Source organism: Talpa europaea (genome assembly GCF_964194135.1).
Source record: "Talpa europaea genome assembly, chromosome: 1".
Taxonomy (NCBI): Eukaryota; Metazoa; Chordata; class Mammalia; order Eulipotyphla; family Talpidae; genus Talpa; species Talpa europaea.
The window spans coordinates 141325913-141345520 of record NC_140073.1 but is presented as its reverse complement, the minus strand read 5'-3'; the positions used below and the strand labels follow the sequence as shown (position 1 = coordinate 141345520).

At 37.0% G+C, this 19608-nt stretch overlaps 1 protein-coding gene across 2 annotated transcripts in view; it reads left to right on the top strand.

Moving 5' to 3' along the window:
- The window catches only part of ABCA12 (ATP binding cassette subfamily A member 12), a gene marked incomplete at both ends in the record, with an annotated part of 165905 nt that overhangs the window by 70451 nt on the left and 75846 nt on the right, over positions 1-19608 (top strand). For both annotated transcript variants that reach the window (XM_084238060.1, XM_084238059.1), the window contains 5 exons: positions 620-798; positions 5432-5544; positions 9821-9896; positions 15048-15166; positions 16141-16247. In XM_084238060.1, the coding sequence (XP_084094186.1) occupies positions 620-798; positions 5432-5544; positions 9821-9896; positions 15048-15166; positions 16141-16247 (594 nt within the window). The remainder of the gene's footprint in view (positions 1-619; positions 799-5431; positions 5545-9820; positions 9897-15047; positions 15167-16140; positions 16248-19608) is intronic.

Sequence of the window (19608 nt, the reverse complement as noted above, 5' to 3'; positions counted from 1 at the left end):
GCTAAAGCAAGATTTTGTTTGTTTATAGTGCAAAATATGCTTATTATATGGGTTCAATAACTATAAATAATTTATTATAACTGAAGATCCTAGTATAGCAACAGAACTTTAGAAATATTTTATTCCATTAGGTATGTATAATTGTGAGAGTAAACAATTTCATATATATATATATATATATATCTATATATATATATATATATATCACTTTTAAGGGCTCTCCTCCCAAGTAACATAAGAACTACTAATAGATATAGAGCTTTGTCGGCAGCCCCTAAGCCAAGTCCTTGGAAAAGACAAATTTTGTTCTAAAAAATTAATTTTAATTTCCAAAAATACAATTTAAAATATTTGTATAATATATAAGTATAGCTTAACTAACCATATTTTAAATATACCAATTTCTTCAGGTACAGGGAAAAAAAAATCTAATTATGTTTAAGGAAATTAGAAATGGTTAGAATTTTTCCAAGTAAAAGATGACTGCAAACTGAATGAAAATCTGTAAGAATTGCTTATGTGCAAATCTAGATCTGTTTAATGCTTTTGAAAACAATAAGCCACATGACTACAAATGTTGAAGTCTCATTTTGTGCTCCTTGTGGTTTTGTTTTTTAAGATGTCAAGTGATCCCAACAACCAGAAAATAGTATTTCAGGAAATGGTCAAAGTACTGTCTTTCTTCTCACAAATGCAAGAGAAAACAGCTGTGTGGCAATTTCTCTCAAGTTTTCCAAATGTATTCCAGAATGCCACAACACTGAACAATCTATTTGATGTTCTTCGACATGCAAACAGGTAAGAAAATGCCAGAATTCAGTAGAAATTACTATTCCAAAAATAAGTCCTTTTTATTTCTTTAATGTTACCTATGGGGATTATTGGTAGGTAAGTAATTTAAACACAGTGCAAATAATCCCTCAACACCTTATTCCAGATTTTAGCAATGAGTATACTAGTTAAGCAAAAAAGAAACACTGTGGTGTTCAGGGTTATGGAAGTGTACGTAGGAAGTAAGGAGGAGCACTAATGTTGGTATCCCAGAGCTACTGAGAAAAGTGTATAGCAGGACGAATGGTACATTAGAACGTGGTCAGGCTCATTCAGGAACAAGCAGAGCTCTGTGCAGCTAGCATTTAAACTGCTCAAGCAGAAAATATCTCACTGGTTTTTATGGTGCCATACAATATAAAACAACATCGTTGGTTATAGTCTTGCACTAAACCACCTCAAGGAGGTTGGCTTCCCTCTCACATACATCCAATCTATAAATGATCTTCCTAAGACTGCATTTGGGTTAGCTTTATTTGACATAGAGACACAAAGACTGGAAGACTTTTGCAGGAGAAACCCCTTTAAAGAGATCCAAGCATGCCCAGCACTTAGGGTTTGATGGACTCATATTTAGATTTTGACTGTCCCTTCTAGCTAATTTAGAAATGTGTATTAAAAACAGCACCAGTTACATCAACAATTAACAATTATTGAATGCCTATTGTGTACCAGATATTTTGCTGGGCCCTTTTCATACTGCATCTATCACATTGAACCTTACAAAATTTTTATAAATAACAGGAAGTCATAAAAATCAATTATTTAATGATCATGCAACTAAGAGGGCTTGAACCAGGGTTTTCTAACTCTGGAACCGAAATTTCCTCTCTAATATGTCATTAGTAACATGACATGTTCCATTGCTAATATCAGAAGCACCAGAAGAGATTGTTCTCATCTCCTTTGGAAAGCTTCCAAGAGTTTCTGTTTGTTCCAAGCCCTTGTGATGGAATATTAATCTCATTTGGTTATCACAACAGAGGTTTGAGATTGAGAAACCAATATTCCCATTTTATGAAAGATAAACAAAAGCTTATGAAGGTCAAATGACTTTCTCAAGTTTATATGTGGTAAAGCCAGGACATGAACTCAAGGAATCCGAATCCAAGTTCTGAGCTCTTCCCACAAGAACCCACAACAACTCAGTTACAAAAGGAGCAAGAAGTTAGGAAGTTTGATTCTCTATATTGCTCCTCAGCTTAGCTTGTAGGGAAGTTTTCGCTCACCCAAAATTTTGGCAGTTTATCTTCTTACTTTTATTTACATTCTGTCTTAGGAAGCAAACAGGTAAATTGACTCAAGGAAAAGGAGAGTGGATTATATTGTATGAGGTAGCAATGAGAAGCGTTAAAACAGTATTCAGAACAATAAGATATCAGTACACTCTCACTACGATGGGTAAAATTTTAAAAGATGGACTATCTCCGATTGTGACAGAATATAGAATAAATGGAATGCTCATACACCATTTATGAATAAGAAACTTGAAACATGAATCATGTAATCTTTTTAAAATTATCTTTACTTACAAATAGCTTGTTTGGAATAATTTCCATTTTTATATGATGAAGAAAAGGAAAAAATCTGTAACATAAAAAGAAGAAAATGAAAATATTTTGATCAAAAATGGTTCAAAGGGTTTTAGAGGGGTTAGGGGACAGGTATAGTAATTTTTAAGTTATATTTCACTAGAAGAGGATGAATTCAGTCTACTGGAATTTTATTAATAAAGTCACTAACAATAATGCAGATAATTTCCACTGCAGGAGTAGCTGAAATTAACATCCAAACGAACTGGCACTTTTTCCTGGGAATTGTTACCAGTGAGACAAGCAGGCTACACTAGGGATAGACAATCAGCACATTTGTTTTTAATGAGATTGCCAAGAGAGCAGTGTTACTTTAATATAACAGCTCAGATGAGTCAGGCAGAAGGTCACGTGAGAGACGAGGGTCAGAAATCTATGACCTGAGACCTTTTAACTGGTCTCTATGGTCATTATGGTTCAGCAGCAACCCAAAGTCTGGCCATGGGGAGATTCTTGAGGTAAATATAAAAATGAATGCCTGAGATATTAAATGTCAGGTATATAGAGCAGAGATTTAAAAAAAATAATTCCATGCCCTATGGCAACACACACAGCTGAAGTAGCACTTAACAATGCCGGTGGGCTCTGTCAGAAAGCTCTGCCTCCCCCCTCCATCCCCATGTTGAGGCAGGGCTTCTGTGGCAGAAGTAAGGAGAAGAATGAAAAGAATATGAACTTTGCAATTAGGCAGAAGCAGCCCTACTTATTACTAACTGAATAACCTTTTGTACGTTATTTAACATTCTGAAATGTAACTTTCCCATCTGCAAAACAGAGAAAATAAAATTTGACTTCATGGAATTATTAGAGAATTAAAGAAAATCATTTATACGTTGAAAGTTATATTCAGGGCCTCCCCGGTGGCGCAGCGGTTGAGCGCTGGGTTGCAAAGCTGCCCGCGGCCTCTGCAGCGCCGGTTTGATCCCTGGCTGCTCCCCGGCCACTGGAGGAGGTTCCCACAGGGCGCACAGACCTCTCCTGCCGCCCGCTGCTCCCCTCAGCAGTGTACTTCGGTCCTTCTGCCTGCTCTGCTCCCCGCTCTGGCTCTGGTGAATTCTCTCACCCTCCCGCGCTTCTGACTGTACCCAGTGCTTATATAAATAAATAAATAAATCTTAAAGAAAAAAAAAAAAGAAAGAAAGAAAAAAAGAAAGTTATATTCACCTATGCACACTTTTACACATACTACTAAAATATTAGAAGCTAACTAGGCAACACTGAAAATTTAGCTCTCCAAATAACTCTCATTCATATCTAGGGAGCTAAAATGACAATTATCTTAATCTAAACTTTTGAAATTCCAAAAATATTATAGAATACATCAAGCAAGTATAGGCATCTAATTGCTGGAATGAGCCTTTAGCTGACTAGGGAAACTACTAGTAAATTTGTAGTACATTTAAAATCGCAATAGCAAACCATTAACAAAGCCTTTGGGGCCTCCCTGGTGTGCAGGGGGTTAAGACACAACTTATAAAGCAATCAGCATCCACTGCAGCATGAGTTTGATCCCCGGCCAGGGAGTTACCTACATGGCACAGCACACCTCTCCTGTCTCGCCCGCTGCTCCCCTCAGCAGTGTATTTCAGTCAATCTGCCTGTTCTGTTCCCCACTCTGCCTCTGGTGAATCCTCTCACCATCCCCCACCCAGGCCTGTACCCCAGTTCTTGTATGCATAAATAAATAAATATTTTTTTAAAAAAATCTTTTGTTCTAGCTACTATCAAGTAAAGTATCCACTCAACCGTGATCATTGGTATAAATACTATATTTGTGTAAGTCAGACACACAATGCCAACTAGGCAGAGAGGAAATTTTCTTCTACCCCTCTGAATTCTCCCTACGCTAATTGAGCAATGAAATGAACAGCAGACTGATTAGTAGGAGGAAAGAACAAATATAATTCCATACTGAGGGAGGTATGAGATAGGGGCCTCGGTTTTCAAGGAGTGAGGATGGTGACTTATATGACAAAAACATCTAAGTTTTTGCTCTGTTAGTAGATGTTCGCACTGTTAGTAGATGTTCGCACTGTTAGTAGATGTTTGCGCTGCCATGTAGAGAGGTTTCTTTAATAGGAAGTTTTTTTCTGAAGATAAACGCTAAGTCTGGATGATTTCTCCAATCTTTATTCTTCAGGAAATGGTAAGTTTCTTTTGAAACCAGTATTGCCTCAACTGATCCATTGATCTCCATTCAAAATAACCCACAGGCCAAGGTGACGCAGGGAGACTTGTTCTTGACATCTTGGGGACGCCTATCCTTCAATCGTTACAACAAAAACTTGATAAAAAGGCACTTCTTAAGTAATGGGTAGCTTTGGGAAGGCATGGAATGAGTTCAAGCATAGGGAATTTGTTGGGTGACATCCCCAGTTTACACTACCCCTTTTACTAGCGACATAAAAATCCCTGGGAAACCATGGTCGTTAGTCTAGATACTAATTTTGAGATACCCTTGGAGTAGTGTCTAGTGCCTACTTAGAGGATAAAATGCAGTCTTCAGTTAGGATAAGCACCTATTCTTTCCCCCCAAACATTACCATTTGTTTTGCAAAAGATAAGTATGCATCACTAAATATTTGTGCACCATTCCTGAAACTGATCCTTTATCTGGGTTTTATTTTTAATGCAAATAATTTCCAATATTTAATTTTTCCCTTTAATTAAAAACAAAAAGATAGTGCCTTTCATTGGAAGCACCTGTTCCTAACCACTATTTCTAGTCACAGCAGAAACTGATGAGAACTTTGCTCCCTTCCTCTAAGGCCTTTGAGTTCCAAGGCTTTAGAATCCTGGAAACAGGTGCAAGAACATTTTGCTGGGATCTTGTGCATGAACAGACAAACAAGCAATTAGGTGACAAAAGCAACATCTTGTTTTTTTATGTTATATTATGTTATAAGAATAATTTTCTATACTGTAGTCATTTTCTCCTTGAATAACCTTTTGTTTCTGTCTACAAACCTTGCAATGCAATCTGGTTTAATTGTTTTTCCACTGTTTAGTGTGCTGCTGATGGTACAGAAGGTTTATCCGCGTGTCACAACTAACGAGGGTTTCAGGACTCTCCATAAATCTGTTACACATCTGCTATACACTCTGGACTCCCCAGCTCAAGGTATTATATTTCCATCTCACTTTATCAATTCTGTGTCACAGAGCCTGTTAGAAATATACAACAGTGCTACCAAAGTAATCATTTATGGATATTATTCTTAGGTGGGGCCATACTATGACTAAATCTGAATTTCTAGCTAATCAAAGCATGGAGAAAGAAATGGCTAGAAAAGAGGCTGGGACTTTTTAGGACTTTTATTTAGGTAAAATGATCTCTCAACACATAAAACTGTGATTATACTTGGTATGGGGAATAAATATCATGGAATACGCCTCAAGAAATAGGTTTCTGCCACTACTTTTTGCAACAAAAGCTTACACTAAATTGCAGTATTTTCACCCACATTTCCAACCTCTGGCTTTTTTTTTTTTTTTTTTTTGTGGGACCCTCACCGGCGGCCGGGGAACGAACCGGTGCTGCAGAGGCTGCAGGCAGCCTCGCAGCCCAGCACTCAACCGCTGCGCCACCAGGGGAGGCCCAACCAACCTCTGGCTTTTTAATGATGAATCTTTTAAGGATGAATCTTTCATTGTTAAAAATATAACCCTCAACCAACCACCTTGAAAATGTATGCTGGACATCAGATCATGATTAGAATGGCAATGATCTACTGCCACGCCTAGTAAGGCAAGCTAGCATGTTGCTAGTGAGTCAGCAGATGTCATCTTTCTAGATATAGAATAGTGTTATATGCCACACATATGGAAATGCACAGACATATACAGACAAAGATGTAGAGCTATAAAGAGTAAATCTCTATTTCCCAGTAAGATGTTTGGTTAGTATTTATGTCTCCTGAATTAATTTAGAATTTTCTCAACTGAGTTTGTGAGTATCCTGAGAGCATTGGTCCACAAGTTGCTGTTCATTATAAGTTCTTAAATTATTAGTTTTCATAGGAAAAGCAGTTTGTTAAAGCTTTTAACACTAGAGGGTTGAATATATTCTTAGATACCAATTTCCGTTAGTCCAGAGCATTTTTTACATCTACAATTATAGAATTAATGGCTAAACTTGCAAGACTGTTGTTAAATGTAATGGTCTTGATGAACATTGGCAGCAGGGGGTTGGGGGTGGGATAAGACTTATTCTTTAAAAAACAATGGTCGGCTGGAAAACCAGACCGTGTACTAACAAACACTAATTATTTCCTCTGTATTTTTATACTTGTATTTTAAAGACTTGCAGCTTCTTCTTACCATTCTTTTCCATTTCATCTTCAGACTCACACCTTATAATTATATAAAGTAAAGGGATAAAGCTAGACTTTTTTTTCCCAAAGGACAAAAGCTCATAAGTTCCTTAGAAGCCAGAGAAATAAGCAGTATTTCATATTAACCGAGACAGCAAAACACTTTTCCTGGTGAACAATATAGCTCAGTTTTCAGTATTTAACAATGGCTGTATGTCTCATCACTCTGCATGTGCTGGTGATGTTGGCATGTATTAAAACATAGCATTTGATGTTCAAGAAGACAAGGAAGTATGTTTATAAAATATGGCGTGCTTAATCTTTTAAAATTTTCTTACCTTTTTGATTCCATTGGCATGAGAATCCCAATACAGTAGCGTTAAGGTCAATTCCTAAAAATGATTAACTTCAACTCCTTACCTACATGGGCAGAAATTTTGTGGCCTTTGATAAATCCTTCCAGGTCTTTCTGGGGATCCTTCAGGGACTCAAACATGCTAATGAAGGCTCAATGAGTGACCCAAGTTCAACAGTATAGGAGTCTCTAGCCTTACATCAATAATAACTGCTTATCTTAAATCCATTTTCAACAAAATTCCTTATGAGATATAGTTATTATCCTATTTTACAGGCAAAGAGACTCAGGCATAGAGAAGCTGGGCACCTCACCTGTGTTATATATTCAGCAAGTGGCCAAACTCAGATTAGAACCTGTATCTGTCTATCCCAAAGCCAGTTCCCTTGAGCTGTTTTCTAGTTTGCCTCACACGCATCTGCTCTCTGGAACATTATACACCTGCTTCCAGGAAGTCTTACGAGGTCACACAAGCACCTGCCACCACCCAGCCTCAGAATGACTCCTGCTTTGAGCCACTGGTGTACTTGGACTAATCGTGACTGATTCCTTTCCAGATGATAATCTTCTCCAGCCATCTCCCTTTTCCTCTGATTTCTGCAACATACCTCAGTTCATGTCTAGCTCTGATTCAACCTTGGTTCTGATGCACTCCAAGATTTCTTCAGGAGCCTCCTTAGTGATCCTAACAGTGTGGAAACTCAAATCCTTGGGAATAAAGCTGTCTCCTGACTTCCTTTCTTTCCTTTTTTCTTTTCCTGACTTCCTTTCTTAAGGGATGTTATTTTCAGTTCTGCCCCAGCTAAGGTCCCTACTTCACACTTAATACACTTCAGTATTTCCATTTATAAACACTGATTTTTGAGAGCAGAGATTACCTATGTGACTCATTGAAGTGTGCTCTTTTGGAAAGTAGTAAATTATATGAAATTACATCTTTAAATAGAAAGTCATTCTTACTGATGAAAAGAGGTTATCAGCACTGGGGTACCATTTTTAAATATACTTATTTCTACAAATGAAAAAGAAGTAAAATTTCACTTTTTAAAAGTCTGTAACATTTCCATTTCATTAAAGCCTAATTAGTACAGTATTTCTTCCAAGATATTTTATAATCCAGAAGGAAAAATGGCCAGAGGGAAAAACCCTACTTAACAGGGTCAAGTTGGTCATTGATATGTACAAAGTAAATTTCTACTAGTTACTCATTTTAATAGCTTCATGATGAGGAGAAACTTCATAATGATGTAGTATACAAATGCTAATTAACTGTCACCATCACATGGAAGTTCAAAGTGAGCAAGATTTGATCATGGAAAATTTTTCTTATGTATGTTGACTTTGCAAAAGCATAAATATCCACAATTTTATCGTCAATTAGTCCATATATGGATGCCAACATATAATAACTAGAATTAACTAGAATTATTTAGCCCACATATCTCCATCCTTGATCCTTTAACTCACTGGTGCACTGCTATCACCAAAGCAGTAACATTCAGTAACCTTGTCTGAAGCATAAAAAGGCCGTGCTGCTGAACAGGAAAACTGCAAAAGCTGCTCTACTGGCTACTAGGGGTGGTGCCTATGTGACTCCAACACAACTTATAAAAAAGTAGATTAGTTCTTTAGTTCTGTCATAGTCTTTTTTACATGCTAATTTAAATAAACTAGCACTAGAAGAGTAGCAATGATTTTTATTGCATAGTTTCATGCTAGGACCACTTTGGGAGGTGTTAGGAAAACTTTTAAAACTGGTAATAAAAAGTCCAATTGAAAATGATCAGACTAATATTAGAAATGACAGCACTGATATATACTGTATTATTTACAAGGAGGAGTAGTGTCTGAAGAGAAGACTGAACTAAGTGGAACTGTTTTCCCTAAAAGGGCCCAATGAAAGGGTTGGATTTATGATGTTTTTATTTATGTGGTAGCCAATTTAAGTAATTTATTTATTTATGTGGTAGCCAATTTTTCAAGTTTCAGTTTTTCAGGTAATTGCTGTGGCACACTAATTCCTTTGTAACAGCATTGTGCAGCAAGCTGAATCAGAGACCTGGGGCAATTTACAGAGTTGAATCAGATCTTCACATATGGTTTCCATTAGACCCAACTTAGTGATTGCCTTCCACACTCCAAACCTTCCTGTCACTTGAGACCACTCAGAACAGTTCTGTTAACATTAACTGATTTGTATTCACAGTCACATTCAGTTGAAATCAGTATAGCTGCTTTTTGAAAGCTGGAAAATATAGATTAGTGATGGCAGATGCTTCCCTAAGGCTACATCCTAGACAACCGAAGGCAAAGGAAAAAAAAATCCAGTGACTCAGCAGTTTCAAATTTCCTTCAGTTATTAACAAATCCTGTGCTAGTCAGGCTGCATTATGAATTCAAGAGTCATACAGGTCTTAGGATAGAATACAGGTGTATATGCAGACAGGTCTTAGGCTAGGTTAATGTATGGCTTGATTCTTAGAGAAAGAATATGTTAGAAACATATGTGTTTGACCACTGGGATTGTTTTGATTATTAAGCATTTATTTCCTATAAATATCCTAAATGTTTCCAACGAGAGCATATACATTTTTGTAATATCCTTTGAAGAAAAATTATGCAAATTTTCTGCATTTTTCTCCTCATTAATTTGACCTGGGATGCTTTTTGCTGAGAAAGATAAAGCCTTTAAGCAACCAGTCTCACCAATATGAATGTTATTGCTGCAGGGGTCTCCGATAACACAACCCATGTGTGGAGTAAGGATGGTGGCCTGCCCCTGTCTCCAAGCAGCCTGGCTGCACAGTAAGTCTTTCTTTTTTTTGTTATTAGTTTATTTCTATATTGATAACTAACTAGACTGACTAAGCAATGAAAATAATTCATAAACATAACTCATATCAGTGTGTAAAAACAGAAAAATCATCCACTGACTAACCAACAAAATGGACACAGGCAAAGTAAAGCTGAAAGTTAATTTTTGGTATTAGTCAATGATACTTTTGTTATTTTTTTAAAATAATAATATTTAATTAATTTCATGGATTTTTAATATATTTTATTGAGGTAATGTTGGTTTGTAATACTGTATACATTTTAGAAAGATAGCTTCACACCTCTTCAAGTGTATGTTACCATATCACACCCACCACCAAAGATCCAGTTACCTTCCACCATAGTCCACTGGGCCCTTTCCTGCCTTTGTCCTCATCCCTTCTATCCCCTCTAGTAACTTCAATTCTATACTCAGACTCCAAGGGTTTGTTTTCGGTTTGGTTTGGTTTGGTTTGGCTTGGTTTGGTTTGGTTTGTTTCTTTCCATTGCTTCTTTATGCTCCATGTATGAGTAAAATCATCCAGCATTTTTCCTTCTGTTGGTCAATGATACTTCTGGAGAATACAGCATGAGGATCTATTCCTGAATTAAGATTGTCTAACTAGATATATGTGTCGTGTCTGGATTGATTACTTTATGACTATGAAGAAGATCATTGCTTTGAAGGTCTTTCATCATGAAAGATTTATAAGCTTCCAATTATTCATATTACTGTTTATTTCAAATTTTTAAAAATCAAAAGTTTCTTATGCCAAGTATGGGTAACAAAATTTGTTTGCTTCATTGTTGTTCAGGAAGGAAACATTGCTTATAGGTAATTTAATTATGGACTCTTACTGGGATATGTAAATATGTCATCCCAGGAATAGCCAGCGGAAATGACAATAGCAAACTTGACTGGTAAGGATCAGAAATATAAGCAGCTCCCTGAAGTAACTGTAATAATATGGTAATAAACACAAGCAACTGACTATTGAAGCTGGTTCAAAGTAAATTCCCATAGTTCAAGGCAAATTTGGAGACTAAATGGCTTGCTATATACAGGTTGCTTTGGCTTGAGAAATATTACTATTGAAATACTTTGGGGCCTCCCCTGGTGGCGCAGCGGTTGAGCGCTGGTCTGCAAAGCTGCCCACGGCCTCTGCAGTGCCGGTTCGATCCCCGGCCGCCGCCGGCGAGGGTCCCACATGGCGTGACAGACCTCTCCTGCCACACCCACTGCTCCCCTCAGCAGTGTATTTTGTCAGTCTGCCTGTTCTGTTCCCCGCTCTGGCTCTGGTGAATTCTCTCACCATCCCATGCTTCTGACTGTACCCAGTGCTTGTATGAATAAATGAATAAATCTTTAAAAAAAAAAAAGAAATACTCAAAGTATTTCAAAGTAAGTAGGAATACATATTTGTGCTGATGGAAATTTATGTAAATAAATAAGTAAACAAATTCTAGGCAAAATCCTTCCATAAACAACCACCTGCCGTTTTCACTACAACCTCTCTCCTTCTCTAAGGCGTCTGGACCAGGTGCTTCTCCCAGGGCAATGGAGCAGGCTTGGAAAATACTCCCTAGCCAGGATGCCATGTTCCAAATAGTGAGATATTTTAAATACATTCCCTACATAGCCATCAAAAATATTAAAAAAAAAAAACCTTTGAATTGAGACAAATAGATGTTTATTGCTGAAGCCAGTTATCTTTATCAGCACCTTGAGGCATCCATACCCTTGATAATGCTAGTGCTTTAGACCTGCAAATTCCACCGCAAATGTAGTTAGTTGCTGACAGTTAGCTGACAGTTTATTAGGAAGAATTCAATACTCTCAAGATGGTTCTTGTTGAGAGTGATGAATTAAGGGATTTCTTGCTATTGGACTTCTGTTCCATCCCTACTTTAGAATAATCACAGAGTGATAATACTTGGCATAAAAGTTTTTCAATCTGGAAATTTTTTTTTTAAATATTTGTTTATTTATACAAGCAGTGGGTACAGTCAGAAGTGCGGGAGGGTGAGAGGATTCACCAGAGCCAGAGCAGGGAGCAGAACAGGCAGAAGGACCAAAGCACACTACTGAGGGGAGCAGTGGGAGCAGCAGGAGAGGTCTAGTGTGCCATGTGGGACCCTCACCGGTGGCCAGGGAGCAGCCGGGGATCAAACCGGTGCTGCAGAGGCTGCGGGCAGCTTTGCAGACCAGCGCTCAACCACTGCGCCACCAGGGGAGGCCCTAATCTGGAATTTTTTAAAGAAAGCTGCTCCTTATTTTTTTGCTCTGAGGTCATTGTTTTTATTGTTTTGTGTGTATACATCTATGTACATACTCTAGCATTAAAGGAATCTTAATTTTGGAGTATATTAAATCCAGTCTCAAAAACCTTGGCAATCAAATGTTCTTTATGAAACTAAGAATGGCTTACATGCTAATGAAAGTTAATACCCAGCCAACAATACTCTCTTTTATGCTTGAAAACTCACCATGAGAAACTCTCATGTAGTTCCATTTGGAAGGTTAGGCCAATAATTTGCTATTGATTACTGTACTGGGATAGAAATGACTCTCTGCTGTAGTAACTATGACTGAGAGGATGATAAAAAGATAGAAAGGCAATGTAGAGAAGAGGGGAAAGTTGAGGAGAGAGAAGGGAGGACCTCTCCACTTGTGCCAGGCCAGAGACACTTCGTTGGCCACTTCTTGGATAAATGAACATCTTTCTGGCATCCTATATCTCGTTTACTTTCTTCCTGTTTATCCTTCCAACAACTATTTTTTTTAATATTTATTTATGATTATAAGAACTGGGGTACAGGCCAGAGGCTTGGGAGGTGAGATGATTCACCAGAGAGAGAGCAGGGAACAGAACAGGCAGATAGACCAAAGTACACTGCTGAGGGGAGCAGCAGGTGAGCCAGGAGAGGTCTGCCACACCATGTGGATAGCTCCCTGGCCAGGGATCGAACTCGCACTGCAGAAGCGGTGGACAACCTCACAGTGCTGCACTCAACCCCCTGCACCACCAGGGAGGCCCCTCCAACAACTATTAACACAAGTGAATGATGCAAAAAACACAAGTGCCAGATATTCTGAGATGAGTCAGGGGTGAACAGAGAGTGGGATACAAAATTAAGTTGGTCATTCTTTGAGGTTACTCACAAGAGAAATAAATTTACCTTGTGATCTATCCTTATTGCTATAGTCAAATAAAATGAGTGGATTATTCCTTCCCAAAGAAAAGAGATGTAGTAAATTTTAATTATTCCCATAATTCCATTTGTCTCTTCTTTAATGCCTTAGATTCCCAAATCCCTTCTTGCAGCTTATCTTTAGGATCTTCTTTTGGAGACTACTTCCCATTTCCTTCACGGTTATTCAAATTATTGTATATGCCAAAACATTTCGTCAGAGTTGTTTATCTTAATATGGTCTTGGAGTTACATCTGTCAAGTCTAGAAGCTCTGCTATCATAGGTGGTGCTAGTTCCTGAAACTTAACTATCTGTAGGTATGATATAAAATAACTAGCCTATACAAGGCAGCTAATTTTGCCTTCTATTGTACAACTGTTGATTTTTTTTCATTTACAGACAAAATTATATTTATTTATTTGTATTTATTTTTTATTATTATTTTATGTTTTTTACATCATTCTTCATTTTTATACAATGTATGCTTTCTATCTCATGTAGTATGTTGATTTTTAACTGCTCTACTATAATTTAGAAATGCCCATGATGGTTTATTTTATTCATTCCAGTAAATTCATTCCAACATACTCACCCCTCATTCATTTAGAATTGATACAGGTATTAATTCCCTCAAGGAATCTTTGATAAAAAAATGAGTCCAAACTCTAAAAGTTCAAAAAGTCTAAGACAACCAAATACGAAATCATTAAAAGTTTCTGGTCAAGGAAATTCCTGAATAAAAGCATGAAGACTTTGGGAATGGGTGCTATTTTTTTTTTATTTAATATGGGGGCTGTGGATTTAATTTAAATGAGGGCCAGCCATCTAATCATATACCTGTGCGCTTATTGCTAAGTTGGAGACGTTTCTTGGCATAAATTGTAGTTTTCTTTTTAAAGTTCCTCAAGTATATGACGTTCTTCATGTTCATCTGAAAAGGCTTTGAGAGTTCTTTATTGTTCATGCAAACATTTTTCTCTGTGTTTACTAGCTATTGACAGGATAAGTCTCTTCCACTAATATTTGAATAAAATCTAAGTTACACATCTGATATGACTAGTTGATTTGTGTATTGTGCAGTTTGAATCAAACCAGATGGTCCCCAAATCAGCCATTGGCATTTATTCCAGCTCTACTGTACATAAAACTCAATGGGAGACATGAGGAAGTTACAAAATAAATCAAAACGCAGGCTCACAGTTGAACTGACTAGACTTAGATAACACACACTGTTTATTCAATCACTTATATGCATCTGCCTCAAAACTCTAAGACTATGTCCTTTCATGCCAGGCAGCTACAAAGCAAACCAGAAAGCAGTTAATTTGGGAACACTGAATTGGTTGTTTAAAGAAAAGAAAGGAACCTGAATCAGTCAATATCATTCCTTTATTTCTTTTTAATCACAGTGAAATGAATTTAAATTTATTTAGGGAATGTTATAGATGGAAGGCATCATTTAGCTCCCTACCTCTCATTTGACAGAAGAAGAAACTGAAGTTTAGAGGGTGATTGCTACAGTGAGAAAGAGAAAAGAGAAAAGAAAAGTGACGAAAAATATGTAAGACTTCTAGGATGTACTTACAGTGAAAATCATTATTCCTTCAAATTCACATTTAATTGGGAGTGCTGTATTTTGTCTGGCAACGCTAACACAGCGATCTTTTCCCCTTCATATAAATATGCCTAGGAATAATCTTAAGATCATTATGATTGCATATTAAACTAATCAGATACAAAGATAATGCCCATGGAAAAGAGATGTACTGAGAAAATCCAGAGCAGCACAGCCATGAGATCATTGGGCTGGGTGAGGGAAGGTGTCCTAGTTCACAGTTTCAATGCCCAAGTCAACCATTGCAACTCCCAGCAATTCAAATGACCTTAACAAAATGACTTTGTTTTTTATTTCTATGACCTCATTGTATCAATCTGTCTAATTCTACAGACTCCTAATCCTGGAAAACTTTGAAGATGCCCTCTTAAATATATCAGCTGATAGTCCTTATATTCCTTACTTGGCATGTGTGAGAAATGTTACTGACAATTTGGCCAGGGGATCACAAGGTAATACTCTTCGTACTAGTTAAAATACTGCTGATGGTTTCTAAATCTGTTCTAAAGTAGTAAGCCTTTTGAGATGTTGGTTTAAAAAATAGACAATGTAAAACATGCCAGTTTCCATTCATGAATAATTATTGAATATTAATAATTATTATTTCTGTTGCTGCTGCTCCACCTGAGCAAGCTTTAATGTAGAATGGCCACATCATGGGTAAGAGGAGCAGATAGCATGCCCCTGGACAACTTTCCAAGTATCCAGAGTCATCAGGAGACACATCATCCTTCATGACATTCCATGACTTTAATAATCTTAATTTCAAAAAGTAATGAAGAATGATAACATAGACTTCTAAAAGCAAGGAATTTTTGTGGCAGACTACTTTTACTTCCTATTCTTACACACTTTATTTTCAATTTTCTGCCAACATGGGCAGTCATGAGGTTGCATTTAATCAAATTTTTTTTTTCTGTTTTTTTTTTCCTTACATTTTCTAGGACATATGCATTCACTTTTCTGGCACCAAAATATGTGGGGTTTTTTTGTTTGTTTTGTTTTTTTTAGATTTAATGGCAAATAAATAGCACAACCAATATTTCAGCTTGGTCTCTACCAAGCATGAATTAATCAAGGTTGGAAAAGCACATTTGTAGCACAGTGATTACACAACCTATTCTCCAAACACTTCAACTTAATAGTATATCCAAAAATCAGAAATAGAAGCCTATATAACTCATAAAAAGCTAGACCGGTAGCACCATTTTCTAGAAATATTTTTTTCTCTAAGAATATTTTAAAAATAATGATCTCTGTAGTCTTCATAGTTCAAGGAAAGGGCAAATTTTTACTCATATTTAGATCAAATGGAACTATTATCTTTGAAAACTTAGTAATAAATTAGGATAAAGTTGTCTTTCAAATGGGTTTCCTAAGTGACCTTGCAATTCATATAAAGTAACTCTTTTCCCCTCTCTTACAGAAAATTTAAGGCTCCTGCAGTCTACAATTCGATTTAAAAAATCTTTTCGTCAAAATGGTTCCTATGAGGATTACTTCTCTCCAGTTTCTGAAGTCCTGAAATCAAAAGTAAGCCATGAGAAAAGTAAATAGATAAGCCTCAGTACTTCTTGTAGAATTCTTGCCTACTTATTTTTTAGTTTAAGTTTTAAATCCATATCTTCATAAACCCTGCTCCTGTTTGACTCTAGATTGAAACTGCAAAAGGGGTGACAAGTGGGTTCTGGTGCTATGTGATGGTATTTTTTGTTAATGTCTATGCATGAGATGACCCATAAGAGCTTAATTACACTAAGCACATACAGAAAGGAGTGACTAATAATATTGTTACCGCATTAAGCTTTAAGCTTCCTAATTTGAAAAAGCATTCTTAATATGCTTTCTAATTTGAGATACACTCCTTTTTTACAACTATCAACGTTGATTTCCAAAGCAGATGTTGCAGACTTCACAGCATACAAAAATCTCAGAAGTTGACTCATCTTGTTTTTATTATGTCATCAGAAGCAGAAACTACTAAATTATGTTAAAGTATATGGTATTGAAGAAAGGGAGGAAAAGCAAGTGAAAAATATTTAAAATTAAAGTTTGAATTGGTTCGTGTTTGTCTATTATTGTTTGTTTAGTTTATGGATTTAGTATAGAGGTTATCATGAAATTCACTTAGTTTCTTGAATAACCCTATTAAATTTTGAAAGCAGCTTTCTGAGTAAGAACAGAGTTTAATTGAATTTATGTAGCCATGGATAAAGTAAAATTACTTATTTAGAGCTTATTTAGGGCAAACAAGATGACTTGCTCTGTAGTCAACATGGTATAATTAAGCTGGCACCCAGATCATTATGTCCATGTATATTACAAATAAATATGCTAGTTAGATTACCTACATTTTAGTCCTCGTCTTCTATACAAATCAAAATTTCTAATGTACTTAATTTAGCACTTAGCACTATCTTAATTTGTTTGTGCAAATGAGAAGGAAGCTATGCATTCGGCTGGAAAATTCCTACTCATCTTTCAAGGACAAGTTTAAATGTGATCCTATATTGCCTTTCTCCCTGCTTCCCAGCCAGAATAATGACTTTGTGCACATATAATATGCATCTGTTCCCTCTTTCCATCCATCATCTGTACTCCCATAACACAAATCTATCTGTTTAAAAGACATAATCTCTAATGCCAAAGTCCTTATAATCAATCCAGTAGAGGACATGGAAAAGCAGACCAACAATTGTCACACAGTGAGACAGGTGTTGTGGTATGTGGGTAGACAGGCTTCTGTATATGGAGGTGTGATATCTAATTTAGATTGCAGGGGATGGAGGTGGAGAGAGGAAATTTCACAAAGGCAATAATGTTTACTCTGTGTTTGCAGACTGTGTAGGATTAGGTTACAGTCCTACATTCCAGACCTGCATTTGCAGGAAGAAACAGGGTGAGCCTAAAGGGCAGATACAGGTTACCAGAGTTATGTATCCAGCTGGAGCGAGGGTGACTATGGGGCAGGCAGGAGCGGGGAGTGCAGAGAGCCTGGCCCTCAGTCTCCAAGGCCTCATCATCCCTATTCAGGAGTTTAAATCTGACTCTGAATATTGTGAATTTGAAAAAGGTAAAGTTTGCATTTTAGGAGATCTCTTTAGGAGAGTTAGACAGGAGAGATTGAAAGAAAGTCAAGTATATGATTTTTGCAGTAACCTAAGCCAAAAAACAAGGCCCTGTACTATGTAGTAGCAGACAATAGAAGAATCAGTTTCAAAAGCATTGTGAGAAGTTGGGTTGACACAGCATGGCAGCCAGTGAGGTATGAGGCATATGGAAGAAGTGAGAGTAAAACAGACCTCTGGGTTTTGAAACTTACTACTTAGCATCATAGTTTGTTGTATGTGTCTGGTCTGTTTTTCCTCACTGGAGTGTAAATTCTGATGAAATTACAGTATCTAAAGGCACATGTCTAGACGGAACTAAGACTGAACTCATGAATATGTGAACAAATAAGGATGTTAAAGGAGAGCTCTGGTGATTTGGATTACCTGGACATTTACTCATTGTAGTTTTCAACATGTAAGTAGTCAGACACACACCACCTGCACTAGGGAAATGCAAGCAATGCATTGTCAATCATTTGTAGTAATGGAATGGGAGTGGGAATAATTTAAAACAGCATCTACATTTTGAATATACTGCTGCCTTGAAAAGTACCTCATGAAAAAGTTGTATAAGTGGAAATAAACTACAATCTTGTCCCTTGGGCAGAAAATTGTCATTTATAATAAGCATGATTGGTATTGGCAATTGACAGCCCATTCTCCAAAACTGCAAGCTCTATGAGGAACATTGGTACATCTGTTTCTTTACTTTTGTATCCTCAGCACAGAGTCTGACCCATGGAAGGCCTCCCTGATGTCCTAGGGGTTAAGTCTCAGCACTCTCATCTCTACAAATCACTACAGATGAGATTTGAGCTAACCCACATACGGCACAGCAGACCTCTCCTGTCTTGCCCACTATTCACCTTAGCGTATTTCAGTAGATCCACCTGTTCTAATCCCCACTCTGTCTGGTGAATCCTCTCACCACCTACACTTCTGGCCTACACCCCAGTTCTTCTGTGCAAAAATAAATAAAATCTTTTGAAAAAAAAAGAGTCTGTTTTCAATGGAAAACATTGAAATACATCACTGAAAGACTAAAGACAAACTCCTAGAATTATACAACTAAACATTTTTTTCCCCCGATTTTCCCACTTCGGTAATTAATGTACTGACTGATCATCAGTTGGGGCCCTTCCATTCCATGATTTTTCTCAAGAGGGTTTAGAACCTCCGAAATGCCAATGGCTGTCATTCATTGATGGCTTTTTCCTGTTTCCCTCTAGTGTAGCCCAAACATTGTACTCTTGAGAACTTCCATGTTTTCTCTTCCCTTCATTATTTTATCTCTTTCTTTTTCTAGTCTCTTTTTAGTGGGAAAGATAACTTCCTGATTGGAGAACTACACATAAAGTGGATAGTTCCAGATTAGGCAGAAATACGGGTAACACAACCTTTTATTTGATATCATTAGAATTTTAAACAAGCCCCTTTCCTTTGTATTTATCTGCCAATAGCCCAAGAGTATTGTTTTATCATTTTTACGCCTAAATATTTTGAGTTCTATGCCATCATGTCCCTGAACAATTGTGATACATTTGGGAACCACAGTCCCTGGGGGATCCAAGTTTGTCCCTTCTGTCCACCTTCCTCCAATCCTCCCTTTCCCCACTCTCCACCTCTGGTAACCACAAGACTGATCATATAAGTGAGCATATACATTGTCTTTCTCTGCTTGACTTGCTTCACTTAGCATATTGCCATCAAGTTCTATTCATGTTGTCACAATGGTAGAATTCCCTTATTTCTTAAAATGGTGAACATGCCATCATATACGGATA